The sequence below is a fragment of the Zosterops lateralis genome (assembly GCF_965231275.1).
Source record: "Zosterops lateralis genome assembly, chromosome: 1".
Lineage (NCBI taxonomy): Eukaryota > Metazoa > Chordata > Aves > Passeriformes > Zosteropidae > Zosterops > Zosterops lateralis.
The window spans coordinates 55,882,647-55,909,563 of NC_139762.1; the positions used below are offsets into that span (position 1 = coordinate 55,882,647).

The following is a 26,917-nucleotide window of genomic DNA, read 5'->3' on the forward strand; positions in this document are numbered from 1 at the left end:
TCTTTCATCTCCTTTTTGGTCTTGACTTTTAATCTATCATCTTTTACTGTATCATCAAAGTTCAGTTGAGTCAATTAGTATGTCGCTCATAGACTACATTGATTGCACCATATAAGAAGGGTAGAATTTACACACTGTGTTTTGGTGTTCTATTAATATTAGGCCATGCAAAAGCCAAGCTTGTAATGCTGTTCTCACTTTAAGTAGTATGTCACAAAAAGGCAGAACAACAACAAAGAATTCAGATCCCAAAGGCTGAAAATGCTACTGGTTATTACAAACAATTAAATTGTTCAAAGAGGATGTTAGTCAAGTGGTGTATGAGTGCACCTGGAGATTGCGAATAAAGGTCATTAACACAATCACCTTTTTCACACAGGAAGTATACATGTTGAATTCAATAGCACTTTTTCATAGCCAAAGCCCAAATACATTCTGTTAACCAAAGAAATCCCCCTTTCCACAACTGAATGGCAATAAAAGCCTGATCTGAGATTCAGCAGTGATCTCCCAACAGACAGGAGTGGTGAAGCACATTGAACTGAGAAGGAGCTGTGTGTCAGTCCCTGGCTGGGTGATAAAGGAAGGATATTGCTGCAGCACACAAGGAACTCTGCCAGGTCTCTTATATCACACTAGTCATATTTACAGCCCAAACTTCATTTACAAATGCAGTTGCATGACATATTTCCATGCTTTACTTTCAAATAGTCCAGATCGAATGAAGATGATACTGGTATGTTTTCGCACAGGGAATATGATTTTGAAATTAACATGCTTAAGTGTAAAATAATCTTCCAGCAGACAGACAAATGCTTCTGCTTGAGAGAACAGTGTTTATGAAACAGGAGGCTCTTTAGTTACCCTGGAAACTATATTTGTAAAGGGATGTAACTTATATTGTCCTGGAGGCTTTTAACATTTGCATTGAAGCTTCAGAGGACAAGAACTGTCAGAGAGTATTTATTCACAAAAAACTCAAACTTCACTTTAAGAATGTTGAGTGGTGTATTATTTTTCCCCAGCAAATGATAAATGATCTTTCAAGAAGTAAACCAAAAAACTCAAGTTTGATATGTTTGCAGAAAGTCACAAGCAACACACTTAGGATATTACACTTGTTGTCCAGGGTTACGTACAGAACTTCAAACCAAATAGAAGGCAAAAAGAATTCATAAAAGCTATAACAACAGTTTAAATATTTTCATCATTTTCTGTTTACTGCTGTTAAGTAATGACTCTCAGGTTGCATCGAGAAACCTTCATCAGATTAGGACATACTCTGTAATCATAGATTTAAGATCTCCTTATAAAAAATATATGATGCAGAAAGCTAAAATTAAATATTTTATTTCAAATACTTTGTGACAAAATGGTCTTTATTTTAGGCCCAGAAGAGCTTTTTATTTTCCAAGAATTATTAAAAAACCCCACCCTTTCAGCTATTATCAGAGCTTCACAAACCTACGTTGTACAAAACACCTTGCAGAAAGTGCCAGCACATTTCTTACTGTTTTCTGACCTTGAAAACTATTTATAAGAGAGTCTTGATGCTCATACTTAAGCAAACCCACCACTGAAGTTACTGGTTGAAATGCTTATTGCAGAATGAAGCAGAATGATCAGAGGGATACTGTTAGATTTTTCTCATTTCTACATCAATCTCTATTCTTGAAAAGTGTAGGAATGGAAGCTGTCCCAAGATTAATCCTCTTTTGAAGGTCTCGCACAAGTAGGAGTTGAGGACACAATGCAGAAATTCATATTTATGACTTGCGTAGTAAATCCAAAAATATATCAAAAAGAGAGAACTTCCCCTTGTCATAGAGATCCTTAGAGATGAGTTGAGGGAAAATTGTTATGAGGTCTGTGCAAGAACACTAACAAGGAAAAGAGACAGACAGAATGAGAAATTGAGAGTCCTGTGACTCATTTCCTTTGGGAGAGAAAAACTGAATGAGAAAGAGAAAATAAAAAAGAGGCAGGATATTTCTTTCAATAACTTTCAGAATTAATATGCTTTTTCTTTGTGTAGGTGATTGTGCGATACAGATAATTTGAAATATTCAAATAGCAAAAAGCAAGCACAGTGAAATTTTCACAAATGAAATCAAAGAGAGGAAATGGTATTTTTTCACATTATTTTATAAAACAAAGTCACTTATATTCCTCGCATCACAAAATTTTCATCCATTCTTGGTCACTTTGATTTTTGTACTAAAGTATGCTTCAACCACGTGCTGCCAAACATACTGACACAGATAAAGGTCTATGATGTATGTGGCAAAATTCTTCTACCTCACAGGATTTGTGAAGCTGCTCCTGGGAGTTATAATCTGTTAGCAATGGGCTACAGAACAGTTTGCCTCTTTTTTGTTTGACTAATCAGTGACTCCTTTAAGCTTCCTCTCAAGTACACTCATCTGATATCTACTTCTTTTATGTTGTGGAACAAAATGAAGCCTAAATCTTCTGCAGACAAACCAGTGTACTGCCTCCAAAAAGCCTGCTAATAATTCTTTAGAAATGGCAAACAGAAAATAAAATAATAAGCATTTAAGGGTCGTTTGAATTTTTCAGATTTTCCACTGCTTAATGTAAGTTTCTTACCATTGTCATAATTAAACCACAATACACTCTGGCATAATGCCATTCATTTTTATCACATTATATCTTGTACATAATTATAATAGATAGCCATTAAAATGTACAAGTTATGCATGTTTTGTTCTAAAACCAAGATGGAATTTTGTTCAAAAACAAATTTGTAGTTTCTAAGAGAGAAAAATTGAAATTAAAAATATTTGATTGCTTTTGGAAAATATGTAGATTAATAGCTATTCTTACTTGTGTACAATCGTGTCATTGCTTTGGGTAAACAAATTCAACCTTTCATTTACATCTTATGAAGTTAATAACAAAGTCACTGAAGCAAATACACTGAAAAAAAAAAGACTAAGTGGCTCATAAACATGTTCCTTTTAACTGTAACATGAAATTCCTCAGTCTTTTAGGAACATCCTACCTGAGTCATGCAGACCAGAGGAAAAACTTCATCTCAACGTAATTGAAAAGAAAACATGACAGTGTATTTAACCCAGAGGAAATGGGAATATTTCAAACTATTCCTTGAGGCATTATGATGCTTAAGATGGAGTTGTTACTTGTTAAATTCTTATCCCAGTCAACAGCAGCTGAAGTCAGCACACTTCCAATCTAATCTGATTGACCTCTGAATTTTGGAAAATCATCTCACTTCTCTTCCTCTTAGACATCTTCCTGTTCTTTGCTATGTCTAGCAGAGCACTGTTACATGTGCACTGGGACAGCAGGCAGTGAGTTGAGAAACTCATCAGAGTTGACACTTGTGGATATTACCATAACATCAATTATTAAACAATAATAGGACATGGTGAATTTCAGCCTAAAATTTGATAAGTAAGGTTTGTGAGCAATCCCTTGTTTGCTTTGTGTTAGTGTTTTCTCAGCTGCAATGAAAAAACAGTCATTGGGAAAGAAGCACTTTAAGCAGGTAGATCTTTCCTGAAACACAACTGCAAAGTAAGACTAGTTTCAGGATACAATACTAGTATATTTTATAGCACTGCATCACTTATTTTCAGCAAGCACTGTTTTATGCTTGCAATGAATTCGCTGCAAGACATCTTTATTTGAATACATTTCAACAACAGCATTATGCAAGACCTCTTCCTGAAACATACTGCAAGACAAATTTAAATAGATTTTAAATTATAAATTATTACAGAGTGTCATCTTGCTATCAAAATTAAGACTTTTTTTGAGGGTCTGCTTTTTAACTCAGTTATTTAGAAACAAACAATGCCAAAGTAATAGTATAAGATAGAATCTGCCTGTTTTGTATCGGGAGAAGTCCATTCTGAAAGAAACAACATATTCACATAACATTTCCAAGCTAACATGCAAAGCCCATTGGTTTCCCATATTAAAATCCCATATAGTATCTTTGGTACTTGATACCAGGGATATTACCTGCTCCAGAACTAATGCATTCCATGACTCATTCACTGAGGCCAACATACTGATTATAAATGATCCACTTCTTTATAGACACTGATGCAATATTTGAAGTTTCAAGGCATTTAAAGATGGCACCTAGTAGGAATCGGAATTGTTTAAACAACTTTATTTGCTTCTAACAATTTTTAAATGTAACTTTTTTTCAGTATAATTTAGCAAATTAGTTCCTCTATATACACAGTTTCAGGGGCGATCCTTGAATTACTTTTCAAATGTTTTTGAAACATAAGAAAATAGGATTTTTGGCCCTAAATAGTAACTTAAATTTTCAAATAGCTTAATAAGGTTTGGAACCCAAGCTGAAAGCTGTTCCAGGATCCATTGATAAAAGCCATTGTTTTAATACCTATACTAAATCAACCAACATTTAACCATAACACCCGTTTTAAGTATTTTCCAAAAATCCATATCTAAATTAGACAAATGTGATTAGGTATAAATTGAAAAGTTAGGCTGCATTTACAAAAGATGTAATCAGGTTACACTATTCCAGCTGAAGTTCATGCAGCAGTAAATACAACACGGCTGTTGTTACATGAGGATCTAAATTGACAGAACAGTTAAAAATTTTTTTTTTTCTGGATTTTTTTTTTCCCACTGGTTGCTCATTCCTATGTCCAGTCTCTTCATGCCAGCAGAGAAGCCCATGCAGGTATGATGACAACTTTGGAAAGCATACATCTGGAAGCCCATACTACCTGACTGGTTCTAATTCACATTAGCACTCCACTCAATGCACAGATTCAACCGTTTTTGTGTGGGGAAAACTGGTGAATGAAGGGGTGTACCCATATGCATGAGACTACTTTTTTTTGTGGTAGTGATGATTTAAAATATTGATTCAGAGTAAAATTAGGCTGTTAAAAGCTGGTTTCAGCTAGGAAACAGCTAGCCTTTAAAATATTGTTTAACCCAAATCATTCACCTATGAGACTTTCTTTCTACTAGAATCTAGGTATCTGATATTCCTGGAGTCTAGGCAAAGTCTAGACTATGTCTTTCAAGGTTAAGAGATTTCTGATTCCTATTCAGAAGACATTACTTGAGCATCACGTGTCATCACACCTACTAATGGTTTCCAAGTTTACTATTCAGGACATAAACAGCAGATGTGATGACATCACCAGTTACCACCAGGCTTCATGACCTCTCTTTTTATCTGATCTGTGTGTTAGCACTTTAATGTCACTTTATGATCCACACAGAGATGAGATTACAACATAGAAGGCTGTATTGCCAAATTATACCTGGCTGTGTTCAGAGTTTCTAAACTCACAGGACTAAGCTTGACTGACACATTCCTAAAAGCATGCCTTAGGTGGGACAGTACAGAGTACTACCCACCCCTGGCAAAGGCACAGGTACAACTGACCTAGAATAGGAGTGAGTCCACAGTGCAGGAACTGAGTGAACAAAGGTCTGTCACCATGTCTCTCCTCTTCTGAAAGTAAAGAATTATGCTGCAATTTTCTTGAGTCAGAGAAGAAAATGTATTACCTGGAGTCCCTGTTCTGTTTGCACACACTATAAAACTGGCACAGTTTGTACATGGAGCACCCAACACTGGAACAGTGAGTTCCAGACACTGAAAGCATCATCAACAGGCTGGTGGAAAATGCAGTTTGTTTCTTGTCTTTGACATTACATTTGACTGACACTGACATTTCAGTGTGTCCAAGGACTAAATTAATCCTTAAAATGGATACTGGAACCAAGACTCTGCTGTTTATCAAGACTCTGCTTCTACATTGTTAAACGGACATCTCCTAGCCATTTATATGTCAGTAATTTTGTCTTGATAAGAATTTCCTCCATTCATTGTGAACCAGACTAGAAATTCACTCATTTAGAGAGGGCAGGAGGGGAGTAAGAGAAGAAGCATTCTATCTGCTGGATAAAAAATGAGAAAGCTAACTAGATCCTATTTTTCCTATGGTACTCCTTTGTCACATGAAATTTCTCAAAGTTTAACCCAGAAACTGCTCAAGCTGATAATACCAACCAGCATCTGCAATAGTTAATACTGCAATAGCTATGTGATTCAGTGATATAGTATTGTGTCTGGGTCACCAGTAGACCTCTGACATCTACCCCAATCCAAAGAATGTTTTCAACTGGAGATAGTTTAACCAACTCTGAAAACAACTGAGCTATTTTCAGATGCTAGAAACAGAAATATTTCTCTTGAGGATTTGTAATCTGACCCCTAATGGCTTTCCCTTCTTGGTCTACTCCCATACAGCCTGTTTCATGCCAGCTTTTGAAATACTATACCTGCTTGATTCCAGATAACTTAAGCATTCCTTGAAGAAAAAAACCCACACTCTAAATAGTATGCATTTATTGCCATGTTACACAGAATTAGCTCATACTGTACCCAGTGTCTTCTTATATGTCACACTGCTGGCATTTGCTGACAAACCAAAGCCTTTGGGTCTTCCTTAGGATTGATTTAGGGTCAATGTGGCTTTTGCTACTGTAAGAATAATGATATTTACCCCACATATTAAGACTCAAATATAGAAGCAGACTCTGGAAGTAGGATTGCCCCACTTTCTGTTGTTACACATGCTAATTGTAGGTGCAGACGCCCTGTGAACTTCCATTACAATTCCACATAAGACACATATAACCTCATAAGAAATCTTAGCAGAACAACTTTCAAGTTTGTCCACAGATCAAGGAAATAACTTGAAGTCTTCCAGGCTTGTTATGTTACCAACCGTGATGATATGCAAATAAATCACATTCTCACATCAGAAACTGGACTAGTGGCATCGTTCTTTCTTACATATTTCGGTAGTGATGCCTTAAGTTTTAGCTTTCATGTTTTTCAGATTCTGTGCTGCCTAGGGGTGTAGTTCTGAGCCTCATATTAAGTGCTAGTAAGCTCACTTCATAGAGTAGGTAGATAAAACAAATCCTTTTTCTCCTGAAGACCAAGGACAATGAGTACAAGTTTTCAGGTCTAAAAGCATAAACAATGATGGGCTGGAGAAGAAAACAATAAGGATGAGACTTCACAACCTGAAGCTATAACTGGACAATTAAACCCCAACACACAAATGGGGACCAAAAAAGTGTAAGACCTCCTGACCGATCATCATTCTGTAACCATTTAAAGTCCACCTTAAGTGTAGCCCTGGCAGGCGCTTGTACTGCCCAAGGTGTACCCTAAAGGCCTTTTAATAAATATCTACTTTATTCTCTAGCTCTGTCTAATCTCTGTTCCAGGTCAGCCTCCCCAAGGCATCAGTTGATCATCAAAATATCTTTAGATACTAAAGAAACTTGAACTTTACAAACCTAAATTTGAAATGTGCCTCTAAAGAAGAAACAACTTTTCCCTCACACACCTCCACTCTTGAACCCCTTAGTTGCAATAAGGAAGAAAAAAAAAATCTCTTTTCCAAGGTTTGCACTACTGAATACAGCCATCTCCATTTAGGATGGAGTAAGATCGCTGTAACTCAGCAGTATATCAGCTTTAGAAATGCATTTTTTAAAAAATTACAACTTTATAAAAAGGTTTGCATTTGTACAAAGTAGCTGTAAATCTTTCATTATTCAGGTTTTTTCTATTTTTATGAGTGGAATGGCAGCAACAATCATACACAAGGGAGATGGAGCTGAGATAGCTGGTATATCCCTGTGAAGAGAATTTCTTTGAGAATGTTAGATAATGGTTTATTTATATGTCAGATCCTTACGTTTAAAGAGGACCAGAAACTCTACTCTGGTAAACTTCAAAGATATCTTCAGGGGCATGTAAGTCATTTTGTAGGAAAGACAAGTTCTCCCAACTTTATGTATTACATCTTTTTCCCAAGAGAATGAAAAGTCCTTATCATCAGTAGCTAAGCTCAGTTTTCAGTATACAATTGTGCTGAAGAAATACAACTTTCGCAAATGATGGCAAAAAGATTTGGAACAAAGCTGCATGACTGCAGACTTGTTAATCTTGCAGACAAGAGAGACAAGGTCTTGGGGCTGAATATTGTGTACCATTATGGGAATTAGGAAAGATCATCCTCCTTTCTACAGGAATCTCCATCCCAGAAGAATGTTCTCTCTTCTGTATCTGGTTGATGCTCCTTTTTGGAGGAAATTCAGTAGAGAGTACTGCACCAAGAAATGCAGTAATCAGCAAAAATCTGACAGGGACTGGTTGCACAAAAGCATTGGCAGGAAAAGAAAAAAAAAGCAAGAAAACAAAAAATGTATTTAAATTATTATATCCTCTGATGATACACTAGCACTGCTACAAAAATATCAGTTAAGGAGAGAGAATAATTCATAGCTTTACAAGTGGACATTGGCCATTTCATTGCTTTTGTTCATCCTAATTGTAAAATACAAACTGTCAATTTTTTCAGAGTATTCTTCTAAGACTCAAGAGTAAGAAAAGTGCATTTTTCATTCCCAATAGGCAAATGCTAAGAAAATCCAGCAAATGATGCCCATTCTTTCCTCTTAAACATCACTATCCTTTTCAGTGATGGATACTCCAGAAGCTATTATAAAAGAGTGCACTCTCAGGTAGAAAATCACACTGCTCTCCTACTAAAGCCATTTCAGCCATTATGTTAACATTAATTGGTTTTGTGAAGTGGAGTTTAGAACAGGAAACCCCTCTTGAGGCTGTGGTCTGCTCAAAGGCAAAAACCAGACTAATCTTTCTAATAGTGCAAGCAAGAGGAAATGGACTATTGATAAAGCAGTTTATTTTGACTAACAGATGAGGCAAATTAACTCAGCTGCAATCTCTTCAATCTACTGCTGCCTAAAATAGAGAGAGCTGCATGGAGAAGACCAAATAAGCTGCTGTAATCTTTCCATCTGGGGGAACTCAAGCGGCTATCATTCACCACTGTCATTTACATAACTGGTGGAGGAAAGAGGAAACTCGCATATTGGACATGGAGATAGTGCTCCGCTTGTTTCTCTGTTTTGAAAAGCATCATTATTCTTTATATTTCAAATCATATAGGAATTACAGGACATTCCTCTTAGCTAATCCAACTATGAACTGAAAACTAGGGTTCTTCAACTCCCACAGCCCCTGCAGTGACAGCTGATTTTCACTAAAGCAGCATGGATCAGCAAAGAGATCAGCACAACAGCTTGCAGGGGGCAGTACCAGGAATCACACACGACATCCATAAGGGGTAATCCTCACTTTGCAAAGCATAGCACCACAGCTCTGGGATCCATAATACCAGGTGAGAGTAGCATTCAAATCTTCCTCAGCTATGGCAGCAGTGACCAGCAGTCCACAGAATAGACTCCAGAGACAACCTGCAAGGGTGGAAATTTGATCCTGGGACAGCTTCTGTCTCTTGTGCGCTTGTTTGGTCATAATCTTACACTGCCATTACTACTTCCATGTCATTTCACAAACAAACAGATATTGACTTTCTATACAGTTCACATTAAATGATGTAACTGTTTACTAAAAACATCCTGGAAGAACTTATTGCAGGCAAGAATAATTTTTGGCACAATGGGTAAATCTGCCCAAAGCCCTGTGAGATGGATTTTGGCGTTTAAAAGTGAAATGTGACTCAGGCCAACATTCTTCACCTTTGAATGAACGGTGATCAATTTATCTCAAAATTCAATTTCCTACATTGTCTTTTACACAGATTAAGGAGAAAAGAAAGAAAGAAAGAAAGAAAGAAAGAAAGAAAGAAAGAAAGAAAGAAAGAAAGAAAGAAAGAAAGGCAGGCATAGGCCTCTTTTCAACTTCTTATGAACAAATTTCGTAAGTCCTGCTCAAACACAATATTCTTTTTCAGCCTGTTGATACTTAAATTAAAGATGTATTTTATGTACATCTCTTTTTAAAACTGTTTATTAGTGTTGTTTCATTTTCTAATTTTGTGTGGATGGATAACTGCTTTCATCTTCTAAGAGGTAATCATAAGCAGATTTATGGTAATTGACAAACATTTCTACATTGTAGTGTATGAATAAGTAACCTATGAAAAAACCCACAACTGCCAAATTAAGCACTCCTTAATTTTATGTGCTAACCACGGTAAAAAGTTAATTATGTTTACTTCTATGAAGTTGTATATGAGGATGCACAACCATTTGTTACTGAACCTAACAATTAATATCTTGCTCCAGAACAAATATCTGAAAAGTGATGTTAAAGTGAAATATTGCTCTATAACATCTTTCATACTAGCCACACATTTCTTGCAACACATATCTCTGGATGACAAAGGATTTCTGTAGTTCCTGAACCACAGCTAAAGAAGTAACTGTCCCTCTTGTGGTTTTTTTGAACTTTATTGCCCACCTTAGAGCCACACACTAGATCCACATTTCTGGGACTTTTCACTATTTCATATACTGATGGAGAAAACAGCTTTTCTGTATATATTAAGTGCTTGGTAACTTTATTTCAGGAATCAACTCATGTGGTAAAGTCATGCAGAATATAAACAGTTGGACAAAGTAGTAACTATGTTGTTTCCTCAAATTTCTCTAGGTATGTATCTTAAAAATTTGAAGCAAAGCAAATTTCTTCCATTAAAAGTTTCCTAGAGGAAGAAAGTATGAAAAAAACCCACATAATTTGGAAATTTTAAAGGAAAAAAAAAAAGAAAAAAAAAGGATTAAATTTTATTTATTGATAGTCCCTCAGACCCATCTATCATAGCCAGACAAAGACAAAGCTCAGTTCCAAGACTTGAATCATTCTCTTCTGTTTGCACTCTTTCCTCACCTTTCCAACAGCAAGGGTGTTACAGGAATTAATACTGCCTCACTTCTTCCTATCGTAAACCACAAACATTTGAAGTCCTAGATGAAATTTTCTTATAACATTATGAATTAATGGGAACATGAAGTCTGTGTGAAGCTGGGCCTTTCCCACACTCATAGTAGACTTTCTAACAATTATTCCCTCTTGGCATCACCAAGAGCTTACAAGGATCAAGAAACAATGCTTTTCTGGCTCATCACTGGTTTTCCATACATGCCACCTGCATTTGGTTATGTGTGTACCACTTCAGGGTAACACAGAAAAGAGATGTGAAGACAGGAGTATATGGTCTTTTGCATCTGAGAAAGGTAAAGACAGTAACTAACCATGATAGACAGAAAACGTTATTTATGCTAACTAATGTTTTCTGGAATGACAAAAGAAGGAATGCACTGCATATAAACTGGCAGAACGAGATAAGATGCTAGAAAAAACACTTCTGTTCTAGTTGGTAAGGCCCATGTACAGACAAGCACACATTCAGGGCCGTGCTTAAAGTAGATGAAAAGAAATTGAAATCTGCACCACCTAGTTGTATTACACTGCACTATTCTAATAACTGGGGAAAACAAGACGGGGAAAATATTTAGAAGCCTGAATGGCAGACCACATCAAGAACAACTACTCCATATAATCAACATTTTCTCATAGTAGTTTAGCCCTGAATATATCCAGAATCACATGTTCAGAAAAAAAAAAAAAAAAAAAGAAATTAAGAAAGAAAGGAATAGAAACCGTTGATAATTTATCCCATAGAACCACCAAAACTCTTTACACCCAAAATTGGCAGCTCCTGAGCTCAGAGCTGTACAAATACACATGAAAACTACTTTTCTACACAGTAAACATGTAAATTATATGTAGCCCATAATTACTAATATTACATGCAATGTTTTGCTATAAACTAGGGTCTATAGGCAATAACATTTTACCATTTTGAAATTAAAATGCCCTTTGGCTCACTTTAATAGCATTAAAATAAAAGCAGTAGCAAGACGTGGAAACAGTCTAAACCACACGTTAAAAAAGAATGCAACCATATAGACCTGTAATACTGTATTGCCATTGCTCTTACTGTATTGTCAATGTTATATAAAAAGTTGTAAGTTATGCACTAACTTTGCAAGGCCTCCAGACTGAGTCATGTGAGGCTTGTTCTGGGCTAAAACTTTAGCTTCTCAGGCTGAATTTTTATTTTACTTCTGTACACATTGCTTTACCTGGTTTAAACATTTTTCCCTAATTAACCAGATCTTGCTAGTTCATTTGTTGCTTTTGCTTGTCTTTGTATGTTAGACTGACAGTTTTATGACTAAAACATAACACTATACTATGCAGAAAAGTCAGCCTATAGAAACACAGAACAGAACTTGAGAAGAGGAAACACAGGAGATGGTGTAGAGTACAAGCATGGGATTACAAAAGGTGCAGCATAGACTTAGTACTGAAGATAACACCCATAGCTATAAAAAAGACCCTCCAACAGTCAGTTAAAGAAATGTGAACAGGAAGATAGACAGACCTGGTATTAGTTGTAACAAAGAGAACAGAGAACAAGTATTTAACATACCTAAAAGAAAACTATTCTAAAAATTTGGATGAAACATGGAGCTGAGGAAGAGAAAAGCATATTATCAACATTAACATGAACATGCACTTCCTTCCTGTGAAAGACTCCAGATGCTGCCTAGGCAACAGCACCAGCAGAATTAAAGCCACCACCCTTAGAACTTGGAGAAGCAGGAGAAGGGAGAACCTAACGTCAAAGAAAGTGGGTAGCAACTGAGTGTATAACAGTATTAGCTTGGCTTTTTATTATGATTTTTTAATATTTTATAATAGAAACTCTGTTTTTCTTCAGTAATAATGAGATCTTGCCTATTAATAACAACTAAACTTCTCAGATAAACTGTTACTATGTCTCCAAGTCATATGATTCTTGACAATTTCTCAAAGGCTTCTTGTTTCTCAACCATGCAGAACCATCAGCATGCTGCTAGTTTTTGGAAACCCACGAAAAGTAGCAGTGTCAGCAGCCTGCACACTCAGGAAGCCAAGAGCATACTAATCTCTATGTGGAAAAAGGTCCTGAACTCGACATTCCATAGAAAATCCTACATTTCAGCCCCTAGATAAAATGACTATGGCCAATACCTGGCAAAGCCTACGCCACAAATTAAGATACCACTTCAACTAGGAAGGAATAAAAACCCCTGAAACTTTTAAGAATCTTCCAATATGAACTAAATATGAAATGAAACTTAGCATTACACACAGACATTGTGAAACTCTAAAAACTGTGTTCCCCATCTTTGGAAAGAGAGGAAAATAGTGAATTCAAACAGATTATTAATGCACAGATATGTCTGCAATTCTAGAGATACTCTGATACTAGTATTTGAAAAGCATCACAAAGAATGAATTAGTACAGTCCCTCAGCAGTATTTTATACGCATGAAGGAGAAAACTGGAATTTTACACTGAATAATAATGACAATGGAGCTGAGCTGTCTTTGATTTACAAGCCCTTTTATTAGGCTACAAACTCTGCCTTCTATGTGAGAGACAAAGGTGTGGAGATTAATAGATCCGTCAGTGGTGTGTTCATTAATTACCTTTTAAACACTAGCAGAAATAGGATTAATTTTGGCATGACAATTCCTTGTGATATTCTATAATAATACCACACTAACCTTCAAATAGTTAAGATTATAAAATAAACTTTTAAGTAATAAATTAATTATTTTAAATAAATTATACCAATTTCCCCACATTATCCTTTGCATAGTCTATCTAATGCCAACAACAATTTTTGATACTTGCTGAATCAATAGAAGTGCTATCATAGAGATAGATAAATACATGCATAAAATCAGTTTTAAACACAGGCAAAAAACCCAAAAAAACCCCAGCCAAACAACAACAAGAAAAAAAAAAAAAAAAAAAAAAAAAAAAAAAAAAAAAAAAAAAAAAAAAACAACACCACAAACCCAAACAAACTAACCAAAACCTACTTTTTTTCACCACACATCTGAAAAAAAATTGTGCTAGTTTATGATAGCACCATTCTTTCTTTTGCTCTTTGTTACTCATGCTGTAATTCTGTTTTTGGGAAAGATTTGCTCTTTCACCAAGACTTCTGTGACGTGTGAGGGTACTTCAATGGTGTATGATTTGTCTTCTAATTTTCTGGAAAAAAGCACTTTTTTAAAAAAGAGGACAAAAATATTTAGAGGGATAAAAAGGGTTTTTTAATGGTAAGACATGAAACGATGCATTTGCCACACTGAGTAATTTCTATGAGCAGCCTTTGCCTTCCTTACCCCATCTGGTTCTCATGTCTGTAACACCCACTCACTGCATTACAATAAAAATTATATTAAGATCCTTTGGGCAGGATTCTGTATTTCTGTAAGGGCTCTGAAGCACCTAACATATATCTGGAATCTGTGACTGGAAAGAAAAAATAGAGAAGAAAAAGATAAGAATCCAAGTTTTTAAAATTTCATTTGTAGGTTCAGCCATCTGTGGATACATTGTCACCTCATATGGCCCAGGAGCATTTTGTTTCACGATTCCAAAGGAAAGAGTCCAACTAACATGATCAATATGATATTGGTTATATACACCATTTATGTCCTTATTACAATGTCAGGTAACACATGCAATATCAGCTGTGAAGTCAGCATGTCTTTGACATGATCTCAAATGGGATCAAGGTTGCCACCAAGTACTTTGCATATTTTTTAGATTGTACTTATATATATATATATATGTGTGTGTGTGCATGTGTGTGTAAAATCTGGACTTCTATTTAGAAATGAGCAGGACATATAAGTGGATTGGAATCTTTCATTTGATGAACAAAACACTTACTGAGTGGAAAGACGAACTCAAGTTCTGTCACATTACTCTCCTGAGTTTCATTACCTCCCTGTACTTGCTTTCCTGCTCTCCTCTTTCCTTTATATGTACCTATGTCTTACTGTCTCACCTGTGACATGGCATGGCATGGCATGGCATGGCATGGCATGGCATGGCATGGCATGGCACGGCATGGCATGGCATGGCATGGCATGATCTCCACAGACAATACTGTGCTGTCATAAAACTATCAATTGCTAATTAAATGTGCTTTACTCAATAGAATTGTGACAAACGTCTGCCAAAAAGAGCATTGGTTTTACTATGTAGAGAATTTGTATGTTTGAAAGAATGCAAGTCTTAAGCATGCCATGGGGCGCACTCTTCTGATCTGACACTACTGAAGTTAGTGAGGCTTTTGGCATTCAAAGATTTGCAAATGGGGATTCCTCATACTTCATGAAATAGAATATGTGCATCTGAAAGATCACTTCAGAAAAAATCCCTTAACTTAGCTATGCCTGTTTTTTAATGGGTTGAACTTGAAACAACATGAACTGGTTGGTCTTGCTGACAAATTTCCAGTTTCAATGTTTCAGTTTCCAACTTCAATGGAAGTTACTAGATCTGCAGTTTCTTAAAACTCAGGCTAAACAAAAATAAAATTGATTCACAAGTCGTTTCCCTGCCTGAATCACAAAAAAATCAAAGAGTACCAGTCTTGGTGATTAGTGCAGGAGTTTCTGCATTTTTGGATACCTCAGATAACTGTTTAAAAATCGAAATTCATCCATTTGCTTTGGGCTAGGGAGCAAGACATTGGGAGACAGAACAGAGCCTTTCATGCTTTTGGAGCTTTGCATAGAGCAGTCCTGCTTCCCTGACGCACCAACTGCATCCTGTGTCTACAAGCACAGGGGCCATTGTGACAATATCCAATGTCTCGGAAGCAGATCCTTGTCGGGAGGAAAGGTCCATCCTAGCCCTTAGGAAAAAGGCTCAGCTACTCTCAGGCCAAGCAAACAAAATTCAGATGACGTGGACTTTACATATCTTTAAACTTCCAATCATTGCTAAGTCGTTCTTTGGAAAAGGAAAAAAAACTTCTTTGTAAAGGAAAAGTCCCTTCCATACATGGAGATTATCTTCAAATCAGAAGACTTATTCCTTGCCAATAAGCCACAAATCAGTGTGCATTTGTGTGTGACACAAGTTCACAGACCAGTTATTTTGCTTGACTCTGAGCTGGTTTCTGCCTCCTGTTATCAGCAAAGCATACTGCTTTAGGGACTGCATACAAACCACTGAAATTACTCTGGTGGGGGGAAATGGTGATGAAGGAAAAACAAAGATATCTTATATCATATGTTAGTCAACTATTTCTGCGCATTTTCAAGCCAGATTCTTGCCAGTTGAATAACTGAGTTAAACTAGTGTGAAGGGAGAGAGGTAGCAGATTCTTTCTCTTCAAAATGTTTCACATTCACGACCTTGGTTAGATAATTTAGTGAGCAGACGTTACTGTCAGCTTCTTTTTGTTACTCATCTAGAAGAGCAGATGCCACACTGAGCTGCAGCTTGGCATCAAGGAAAGTCTGCCTATGTGTCAGGATAGCCAGGATAGCCTGAACTCCCATAAGGACTAATTGGTACTACAGTAAAAAGAGCTATCTTCAGCCCTATTCAAAAAGAATATTCTAGTGGTTTTAGCATCCTGCCAGATGCTTTTTAGGAAGGCTCTTCTCGGTGCTCCTGCATTTCATCAGCTCTCCCTCTCATGGAAACTCTAAAGCACACATTTAAAAATAGACCATCAGATTATCTGGGTAAATCATAAAGCTCAGCTTATCTCTGTCTTCCCCTTCAAAATATACAATTTATTTTGTCCACCAGCTCAGCAGCATGAAGCCATCAGTAATCCTGTTTGTCTCAGTAACCCCACTCAGTGACTGTCCCTGTGTATCTCTATTCTGTGCATGTATGTCACACTGGGGTTTGTGTGTCTGTGTGAGTGTGGAAGAAGGATCCAGGAATTCACAGTTCTGGGCAAAAAGGTGTACAACTCTGCTGTGTTTATGCCCATGTCAGCTGTGTATGTCTTGGTATCACAAGACAGCCTTACACAGTCGTGGAGAATAATACCAGCATTTTGCAGTAGTAATGTACTAAATACTTCAATTATGCATTAAATTGTTGTTTAACACCAATCTGGATGACAGAAGCCATGTGCTCCTCTTGAGGGCAGGCATAATCAATGCATGCAAGGAAGGACACAAAAATTTTTCAATTCCCCTTTCTCAGTGGTTCAGAAGCACCACATAATAGAGCCTTAGGTAGCAAACCCCAACTGCGAGCCCATGTTTCCTATACGTGCATCTCCTCATCCTCCTCCCCCTGCCAGTGCGGCCCATCAGGCCACGAGAGCCGGAGAAAGCCCTGCAGAGATATAAATAGCTCCTCGGGGGAGGAGGGGAGAGTGCATCAGCATGTTTCTAAAGATGCTTGCTGCAGAGGGAGGTTTTGCTGGATTAATTCAGAGTGCAAAGGGAATCGCTAGGAAGTTCACTGCCACAGCAGGTAATGTCTGTGGAAAGGGGGCAGCAGCTGCCCTGGGGAAGCTGAAGAGGGAATGCCTCGTTTGCTGGGAGAGCAGCGAGGTGGGGTTCCCTCTCTGAGCATCCCACCTATTTCAAATCGTTTCCTCAGAGCTCCCCCGCAGATGGGCCCACGGCTGAGACAGACACCAACCAACTCGGTGGAGGTGTTATCACCACACGCAGCTTATTTTCTGTGCCAAGTTTGCACAGAGCCAGGTGACACTCCTGATGCGCTCTGTACCGCCCTGATTGTGTACGCGGTGCTCTGAACTCGCCCCATAACTGGGGCACGGTATCGCTGCCTTCCCTGCCCTGTCCCCGGTTTTCCTTGGAGAAACAAAGCCTGACAGAGGTTCCGTCTCCCCAGAGACGCCCCATCCCTCCCTGCCTACCGGCAACTTTGGGGAACTACAGGCACAGAGCCCGGGGCACAGGTGCGCGCTCCCCCTTCCCCGCCCGGGCACTCCTGGGCCGGGGCCGCGCTACCTGCGCGGGGGCTCCGCACCCCTCCGCCCTCCCTCCCCCCGCGGGCGGCTCTGCCGTGCTGCAGTGCCCGGCCCGGCCCGGCCCGGCCGCTCTCACCGTCCTCCAGAGCCGCTGCCGCTTGGCACTGACGGAGGTGGCGGTGACGATGAGGTGGGAGATGGACACCACCAGCCCGAAGACGATGGCCAGCAGCGTCCGGACGGGAAGCAGCGAGTAGGAGACGAAGGTTACCAGCATGAGCTGCCACATGCCCTGCTCGGGGGCGCTGGGCGGCTCCATGCCGTAGGCTCCGAGAGAGAAGGGGCAGCAGAGGAAGGAGAAGGTGAAGCTGAAGAGCAAGGTGAGCTTGACGATCTGCTGCAGCTGAGTGACCTGCAGGTACTTGACATTGGTGACGATGAAAAGGGAGAGGAAGATGATGCAGTGCACCGGGTGCGAGCCTTTGGAGATGGTCAGGCTGGGGCCGGAGAGCAGCTCCACCAGGGCCAGGCTGGCCGTGAGCACTATCAGGACGGCCAGCGCCTTCAGGGTGGACGTCTGCTCCAGCTTCAGGTTGTAGCTCTGGAAGAGAGCTTCCAGCTCCTTGCAGTCAAACTCGTCCTCGCAGGCGATGGCATCCAGCAGCAGCAAGGGAGGGGGGTCCCCCAAGCCGGCTCCCGCTCCCGACGCCGTGGCGGCCGGCGGGGAGCAGCAGCAGTGGCAGCACTTCTTCCTCTTGGTCTTGACTTTCTGAAACGGTATTTCCTCCATGTCAGTGCCATTCATAAACCCGGGGAAGAAATGCTCCTCCAGGTATCCCCCGATGCCGCTCTGCCGCCTCGCTGCTCATAAAAGAGAGGGGGGCTGCGGGCAGGAGCCACGGCTGCTCTCCTCCCGCTGGCAGCCCCCGCTCGGCGGGTCCCGGGCGCACCCGCCAAACGCCGTCCGCCCCCTCCGCTGCCACCCAGGAGCCGGGGGTGGCTGGGACGGCGGGAGGAGAGTCTCACTCGTGTTAATGTGCCAACCTTCCTGCCTGCAGTCTGGCTTTCCCCTCCACCCTCCTCCTCCTCCTCCTCCTACTCCTCCTCCCCTGGTGCTCCAGGGATGTTAATCTCCTAATGACACCAAAACACCATCCAAAGGTTTGGAATCAAACAGAGGAAGGGGTGGGGGCAAAGGGTGGGTGGAAGCGCAGAAAAGGGGAGACGGGGATAATCAACAGGCGGCTCTCCCTTCAGATAACGCTATTTGGAGGAGCGGGACCTACAGTGGAAAGCAAACGGGCTCCCGTGAGGTGGGGCAACATTAAAAAAAAAAAAAATAGCGACTAGAGGGAAAAAAATAATAAAAAAAAATTAATCCGAGCCAGTGGTCTGGAAGAAAAGTGCTGCAGAGGGGCCGGAAAGAAAGCAGGAGGCAGGGAATGGCAGGGCGATCCCTTTCCCAGGTCCGAGAGCATCTCACTAGAGCTGAGCATTGAGAGGCGCCTGCGCGCCGGTCGCTTGGGAAGCCGGACACGTCCCCATCACGGCTCCGCCACTCGGGGGGACCCGCCGCCCTGCAAAGCGCCCCGTTCCCTCTGCCCGGCCCCCGGGGCTGGACCGCCCTGCCATGGCTGGCATCGGCTATGGCCGGCAGCCACATGATGGCTGGCAGCTATTCATATCTATCATCTATCTATCTATCCATCTATCTATCCATCTATCTATATCTATCTATCTATCTATCTATCTATCTATCTATCTATCTATCTCTATCTATCTATCTATCTATCTATCTATTTATCTATCTATCACTATAGCTATATAGATACATAGAGATATATACATACATACATACCTACATACATATGTGCGTGTGTCTGTGTTTAAAAATTATATATATATATATATATATAAAGACATGGAAAGGCATCACGTTTGTAAAAAAGTGAATATATATATGTGCTTGTATAGATGAATCCTGTTTCCTTTCAGAAATAAAGTAGTATTTGACTGAATATTCTGATGTTGCTTGTTTTGCCTCCCAGCTCTGAAGCAGTGGGAGAAAGTGTAGTGAATGAGAAAATTTTCAAGAAAACACATTTCTGTGAGCATTTTCTGTCTGTCTGGGAGTACAAATCAGCCGGTGGCTGTGGAGGGTTACTCTTGTGAGAGGAGTTGGATATCACCCCACTCAAAATTGTACTACATGCCTCATCAAGAGCTTGGATGTGTTGTTTTAGAAAAAAAACACTCTAGTTCTGCCTATAATGCTTCTATCAGATACTATTACCAAGTTGCCACAAAAGAATACACTGCAATATGCTCTTTTTGTAACCATTGCATTTAATTTTGGGATTATGAGACTGATTTCAAACTCAGCAAAGACTAGGGAAAGGACACTGGTGTCTTTTTAGGTTTGGGTCAAGCATTTGTAAGATTCAGGTCTAGGAAAATGTCAAAATAAAAGACTAAGGTAATGAACATTTGGCTTTCCAAAGGCAGGGCAGGGATACTTTGCAGAATCAAAGTAAAATCTAACTATCAATCATGCATAGGTTGAAGATCTAATTGCTGATTTTTGTGTCCATTATTCTGGTTCTAGATTTGGGCTGAAGAGTGTTAAGATCAGCAGTAGGCAGGGATTCTTTAAGATTTGTTATGGCTGTGAATGATGTTGGTACTTCACTTCTGGCTAGTAAAGTAGCATTAAAAAAATACTCTGATACATAATCTAAGGTAACATTATGTTTTATATTAATGTTTTAGTATTTGATATTAGTCCATGCCCTACAGACTCAATATGCAGTCATTCTTTTGAACCTGAACAGACCTCATCAGGAAAAGAGAATTAATCAACATTTCTGGAGTTTGTATTACAGATTCAAAATATTCCACACTTGGGAAAATGACTGATACTTACTCTGTGTTCATGAGATGCAACACATGGTGGTTGCCTAGACTGTGACTTAGACCCTCAAACACTGCAGAACTGTAAATACAGCTGATATTTAGACTTCTATAACATCCTTCCAGAAGAAAATAAAGGGGTTGGATTTGCTGGCCTGAGTACTGGAAACAAGAAGAGATGTTTAGCTGAAATGAAAATAAATCTGACAAACAAAAAGAGGCTTCATTTGTTTTGCAGGATCTCTTGTGTGTTTGAAAAGTTTAATAAATTAATCTCCTTATTCACTTTGTTGCATAAATTCACTTCAGTCACACATACATCAGACAAACACACCCTGTTCTGTTTTTACCTGTCCTCAGCATTTTTCTGAGCTCATATATCCTGAGGGATAAACTAATATTTCACATCTCACAAAGTATAAGAAGTGGCACCTAGTTGCCCAGCCCTAGGAACTATTCACTGAAAGAGTTGTCAGGCTAGCAGTTATCATTTCCTCCTTCTAGCTCTCAGCTTGCTGCTGAGGAAATGGAAGGTGAGTAATTCCCTACACGGCACCCTGTGGTTTACATTATTTTCATGCTTCTTGCAACCTCAGGTTGGGTTAGTTAGTGAATACATAAAACAGAGAAAGATGATGCGTATGAAACATATATATCTTCATTCTTGCTAGGTCAAGGGGAAGCAGTGAACTGTTGAAGCTTCATCTTCCTTAGACACTGTAGGAGTATGGAAATGCCACACAGTGATTAATGAAACTCTGCCATCCTTTATACACTGTTTAACGTCACAGGGCCAATACTTCACCATACCTTCCATAGTGAGGAGCCCAAATTTGAGCACTTGATGTCACAAATACAAAGAGGAAACCTCAAAGCCTTTGTCTGAGACAGACATATTAAAGCAAATAACCAGCTATAAAACTGCTGGAATGCACTTGACACAGGACCATATTTTCTGACTTATCTGCTGCAGATGACAGTAGTCTTCCTGGGGTTTTTTGAACTATAAACAACACTTTGTGGACTGTAGTGCACTTCTGGCTCATTTCTAAGAAAGATATGAGGTGAATTTTGATAGTTATTTCCCCCAAAATTCTGGATGTTGGACAGAACCATGTCAGTTCTTTATGTTGAATGCTCTTGCATTTGTAATCAGAGACTACTCTGGGAATGAATGTAGTATTGAAAGGAAAGAATTATTAGAGCCCAGGTTTATCATCTTTAGAACTGCAAAACATATCTACTTTTTAATTTTTTTCCTAAGAGCCAAACTGTCTTAGTTGTTTGAGTCACTGGAAGTGAAAAGCAATTTTTTTGGAGAGCCAGGCAGTATATAGATATACGTTACACTAAATACAAGTCTCGCTGCCTTTTACTGGACCACAGTCTTGAATTAAAGAACTACTCAGAGTTTCAGTTCCCACTCAGTTCCTGCTTCCCCAATCTATTTTTATTTACTTTGTGCTTGTAGATTCCCCACTCAATAATTATTTTTCACTGTAATCTTGTTTTACTTTACTGAACTTAGTATGTATCTCATACTGTATCTCATACTACATACATACAAACTTGCTGTTTGCGTTTCATCTTCTATGACAGTTTCAAGTATTCACTGTCTGGTGCATTAGGTGGAGATCATCTTTAAAAGAAATACCTTTCAAAAAACTGGAGCTCCTCGGATTCAGGACAATTTTAGAATTAAGCATAATGAAAGTTTTGCATTGATCGATTCTTTTTTTCCTGGTGGTAATTTTGTCTGAGTAAGCATTGCAAGGATTTTTATCTTTTATCCATATTTAGTATTGCTTACCTATAACAGAATGTCATGCTCTGTCATCTGAGACAGGGACAGAAATCTCTTTTTCTTCTCACTGTCTGTAACAGTAAGACTAAAGACTCTGAAATAAAGCTCTTGAGAAATTTCTGCAGACTCATTCTAGCAGGCACAGCTTGTTAATGCCACCACAGAAATATGTCTAGTGAGAGAAAAGCAGTGATATGGGCAGGACAGAAAAGATCCGGCACAAAATAGTAGGAATGGACAAGTTTAAATATAAAAGTTGATCAGTGTTTTCCTCTTCTCATGGATCTCTGAAATAGATTCCCAACTTCTAGATTTTGAGGAAAGATTTGAAAAAGTGAAAGTATGTTTTTCCAAATCATTCACAGATTTCATTTGCAATCAATCTGGGGATTCCATTCACAGTCTTATTTCAAGAAATTATTTCTGTGAGGCTGCTGAAAAATTGTCTGAACGGGTCTCATAGGCATTATAATGACTGTTCCTTGAAATTTTTTGTGATTTTAAAGTTTGACTTATGGTACATGTATTTTGATGGAGAAGAAATGAAAGAGATCGTTCTGATACATGGCACTTCCACAGTTAAACAACTTTATCTGCAAGTTTGAATTCACCTGACTAGAGCACTTCAGCTACAGAGCTGAAATAAACTTTGCCCACCCACAGTAAGTGAAAACCTCACAATACCTAAAAGTTCAGTCATTAGGAGACATTGGCTCTAGCCTCAGCAGTGTTCTCCAAAATCACATTTTGGTCTCATCATTTTCTTTCTGCTTCTTTGTACAAGAACCAGTTTTAAGAGGACAGAGATGGGTCTTTCAAGGGTAAATTTAGGCTGTAATATCAATCACTCGGTGACAAACCTGTGCCTTAGCAGTTTTGTTCAGTTTCCATTGGACTGTACAGTGCTTTTTGACTCAAATTATTTTAATCACTATTCTATCTGTATAGAAGTCTATCTAATTGTGTAATCTATTGGAGAAAAAAAAAATCAGATGAGAAAAAAATTACATTAAGGTCTTGACCTCAAGTCAACTGTCAGACAAGACTGCTGCTGAATCAATTAGGACATTTGACAGAAAAATAATATGGCTAAAGTGGCTAATTTGCCAGCAGAGAAAGGGGATGGGTTTTCTCCAGACCTCTGTTGAGCAGAGTACCGACATTAAGAGCATTTTAATCCTTTACCTGTCTCTTCTATTTTAAGCCTTCCAGGAGAGCATGAGACTTGTGTGACCTACTGAACTTCTATATTAATACTATTGAATCACTTCAGTGAGCAAGCAATGTGCTTTCCAGCCAGAATAGATGCATAGCAGGTCAGCCAGATCCTTCCAGCTTTTGACCAGTCATTCATTTTCTCCATCAATACTGTATCAACTCTGATTTATATATATATATTCTTCATCTAAAGTTAGAGACATCTAATGTCTATTATAAAGCCAAAATTTCAGGAAAGAAGGTCGATGCATTTTTATGAGGAATTCATTCACTGTTTCTGTTATGTTCTCTAGTAAGCCACAGTTCTCAGGAGCTTTCTCAAATACCTCACCCCATCTGGCCATGCTTCTGTCTCACCACTTCCTACTTTATCCTCCCTGTTACCTCAGAGAAATGTCAGGATTTTTCCTTCATGAGCCTGTGGATGGTAGGAGGGTGGAAATGACACAAGAAAGGTTTCAAAGCTGCTTTAAAATAATTTATTGCACACTTTTCCAAGGGGAATACGACTGTGATATGTATTGATTAAAAAACATCAGCAAAACAAGAAATCACAAACCAGCTGCAAAACCTACACAGCACTTTTGTTATTTTATTTTATTTTATTTTAATTTATTTTATTTTATTTTAGATGTGTAAGTTAGAGCACACTTTTTCAGCAGAGAATGCCATAGTGCAAGATGCCATAGTGCAGGCATGAATGTTCTGGCACACCCTCATAGTGCCATGCAGAGAGGTACCAGCTCAGTAACTGACACCCATGTCACCAACATTTGTTGGTAACACTTGTATCAGAGCTTGCCAGCTGAGGAATCATACTATATTTACATGTTTGTACAATGCAGTAACCAGGTCTGGAGACAGCTTGTTTAGGGCTGCCACAGGATCTTTGCACTGCAGTCTAGAGACTAGAAATATCATGTTGGCCTTCAGCAGCTGACGATGCTTTCCCTGGTTTCCTTTCAGTAAGGTGGATCTTTCAGTATATTGGTTATCTTCAGAATCACATTCCCATCCCAGGCTAAGAAATCACCCAAGCAGTTGTGTGGGTTTCCTCTAGTAACACTATTATTTTATCTGTCCCAGTCAGCTTGGTTAACAAACTTTTTCTGAGCCAACTTCACAGTCAATAAATAAAAAATCCCAAACAACAAATCCCAACCCCCTAAAATTACATAAAGCTGGTTCAGTTCTCAGGTAAAATACGAATGTTTTTTTGTTCCCACAGACTTTTTTCCTTTCAGAAAAAACAAGGAAAGAAAACAAAACTGAACTCTTCTTTCCCAACAGCTCAGTACTTGCCCCTGCAGTAGAACAATGAAAATTTCCCAAACCAGTTAGCAGATTTGGTGGAAATTTCTGTTATGCAAATGATCTGATTGACCAAAGCATTCTTAAAAATCCTTTAGCTGTAAAACAAACTCAGTAAAATTCAGACCAAGGTCAAACCCTTCATTCTCTTGTAGGAGTTCTGCAAATGTCTGGCATCAGGATGCTGGCAATGTTTAACAACATTACATGAATCTGATCCTGTTCCATGAAATCAAAGGAAATGTTGATATTCACTGCAGATATATTAGCCTTGGTATTATAACCATGATTATTTCCCAAAGAAGGCTTCTGTTCCTCTCTATATTGATACTGTTGTTGCTTAAGGTAAGAGCATGTCTCTATTCAGAGCCTGTGTTATTCTTGTTTGCCTAATGAAATGTAGTATAGATGTATTTCAGAATGTGTATAAAAACAAATATTTTGGCTAGTGTAATCCCTTGAACCTCTTGAAAGAAAAAGACAAGATGTATGCAAAAAAATACAGAAATTATAGCAGTTTATAATGCACAATTCTCTTGTAGCCATATTTCTGAGATATCAATTTAAAAATATATATTAAATAGTAATTCATATTCAGCAGAGATGTTTTCCTCCTATTATACTTATAGGTTATGTGGAACACATATTTTTGAATCACTTGAGCATGGTATTATAATTTATGTACTGAAAGTTCAGTAAACAAATCTCTTGTTTCTTTTTCTTTCTTTTTCTTTTAATAAATCCTATCAGTTGCTCAAGATTTTTTAATCCCATGTATATTTTCACCATGTCAAGTTTTACCTATTGGTAATATTCAGAATGTGCTCTGCTATGACTTTTCATCACAGTTCACTCATTAGAAGTTCTGTAATAGCTGCCTCAGGTCCCTCAAGTGCCAGACATGAAGCTTCCTTCTGCACTTCTGATTTAGGCAGAACTTCACACCAGTTTCATTTGGAATTTTTTCTTGAGTAAGTGTTCTGAAAGCCTGCATACTTTCATCCTTTGCAGAGCCTCCTGTCAAAGAGTGAAAAGTACATTAACAATATGAATTCTATAATAACAGTAGAAATAAATATATTTGTAATCACTTCCTACTGGAGAAAAGAATTGCTCCTTTATGCTAACAATAGTTTCAAGACATAGCATGCTATAGACAACCAGAGTGTTCTCTACCAGTTAGTACTTGTACTTCATCTCTGAATCGAGTACGGATATAGCCTTCGGTGTTTTTTATAAATCCAAGGAAACCATTCCCAAATCTAGTGGAAGTAAAAAACCACCAACAACTTAATGATGTTTTTCAAATAGAAAGATAAGCTTGTTACAGAAGGTTAAGTCGCAGAAGATACTTATTAGAGATTCACCTCCTCTAACACTCCCTTGCAAAGAACAGAGTACCCAGAAACAGCTTGTATCAGACATTAAACTGCTGTTCCAGATGATCTCCACCAAGGGCCAAGATTCCCTCTATTTTATTTCTAATCTATGTAATGGGATTCTTCACATAAATCCTGCAGCAGCAGCAACTAATTAGGTCAAATTAACAGGACATATGTTACTGGATCTATTTTGAGTTTAAATCCTCAAGATGGAGCTACCCTCCTCTTTAAGGTAACAACTACTGGGTGTTAAAAAGTAATAAGACAACTTTATGTTGTGGTGTGTTTGCTATTCCTTTAGTCTAAGTCTTGCTCAACATTAAGGCAGATTTCCGGTGGACTTCAAAGCTATATTTATTTTCTTATCATCTGTGCTCCCCCTTCATCCTAAACAATTTGCATAAGCCTGCATAATGCTACTTAGCTTATACCTCACTGCTACTATATATAGATGAACTGGAAATTCAGCTTGGTGAAGCAACTTAATTATTTTCTTATTCCCTTCTTCCTTCCTGCCTTTATACTGTGCATGTGTTTTTGTGCATGTGCTT

At 38.7% G+C, this 26,917-nt stretch overlaps 1 protein-coding gene across 1 annotated transcript in view; it reads right to left on the reverse strand.

Annotated features, from left to right (window-relative positions):
* The window catches only part of ADCY1 (adenylate cyclase 1), a gene marked incomplete at both ends in the record, with an annotated part of 149,345 nt that extends 130,799 nt beyond the window's left edge, over positions 1–18,546 (reverse strand). Inside the window, one exon of the mRNA XM_083860552.1 lies at positions 17,878–18,546. Within this exon, the coding sequence (XP_083716678.1) occupies positions 17,878–18,546 (669 nt within the window). The remainder of the gene's footprint in view (positions 1–17,877) is intronic.
* Between the last annotated feature and the right edge of the window lie 8,371 nt (positions 18,547–26,917).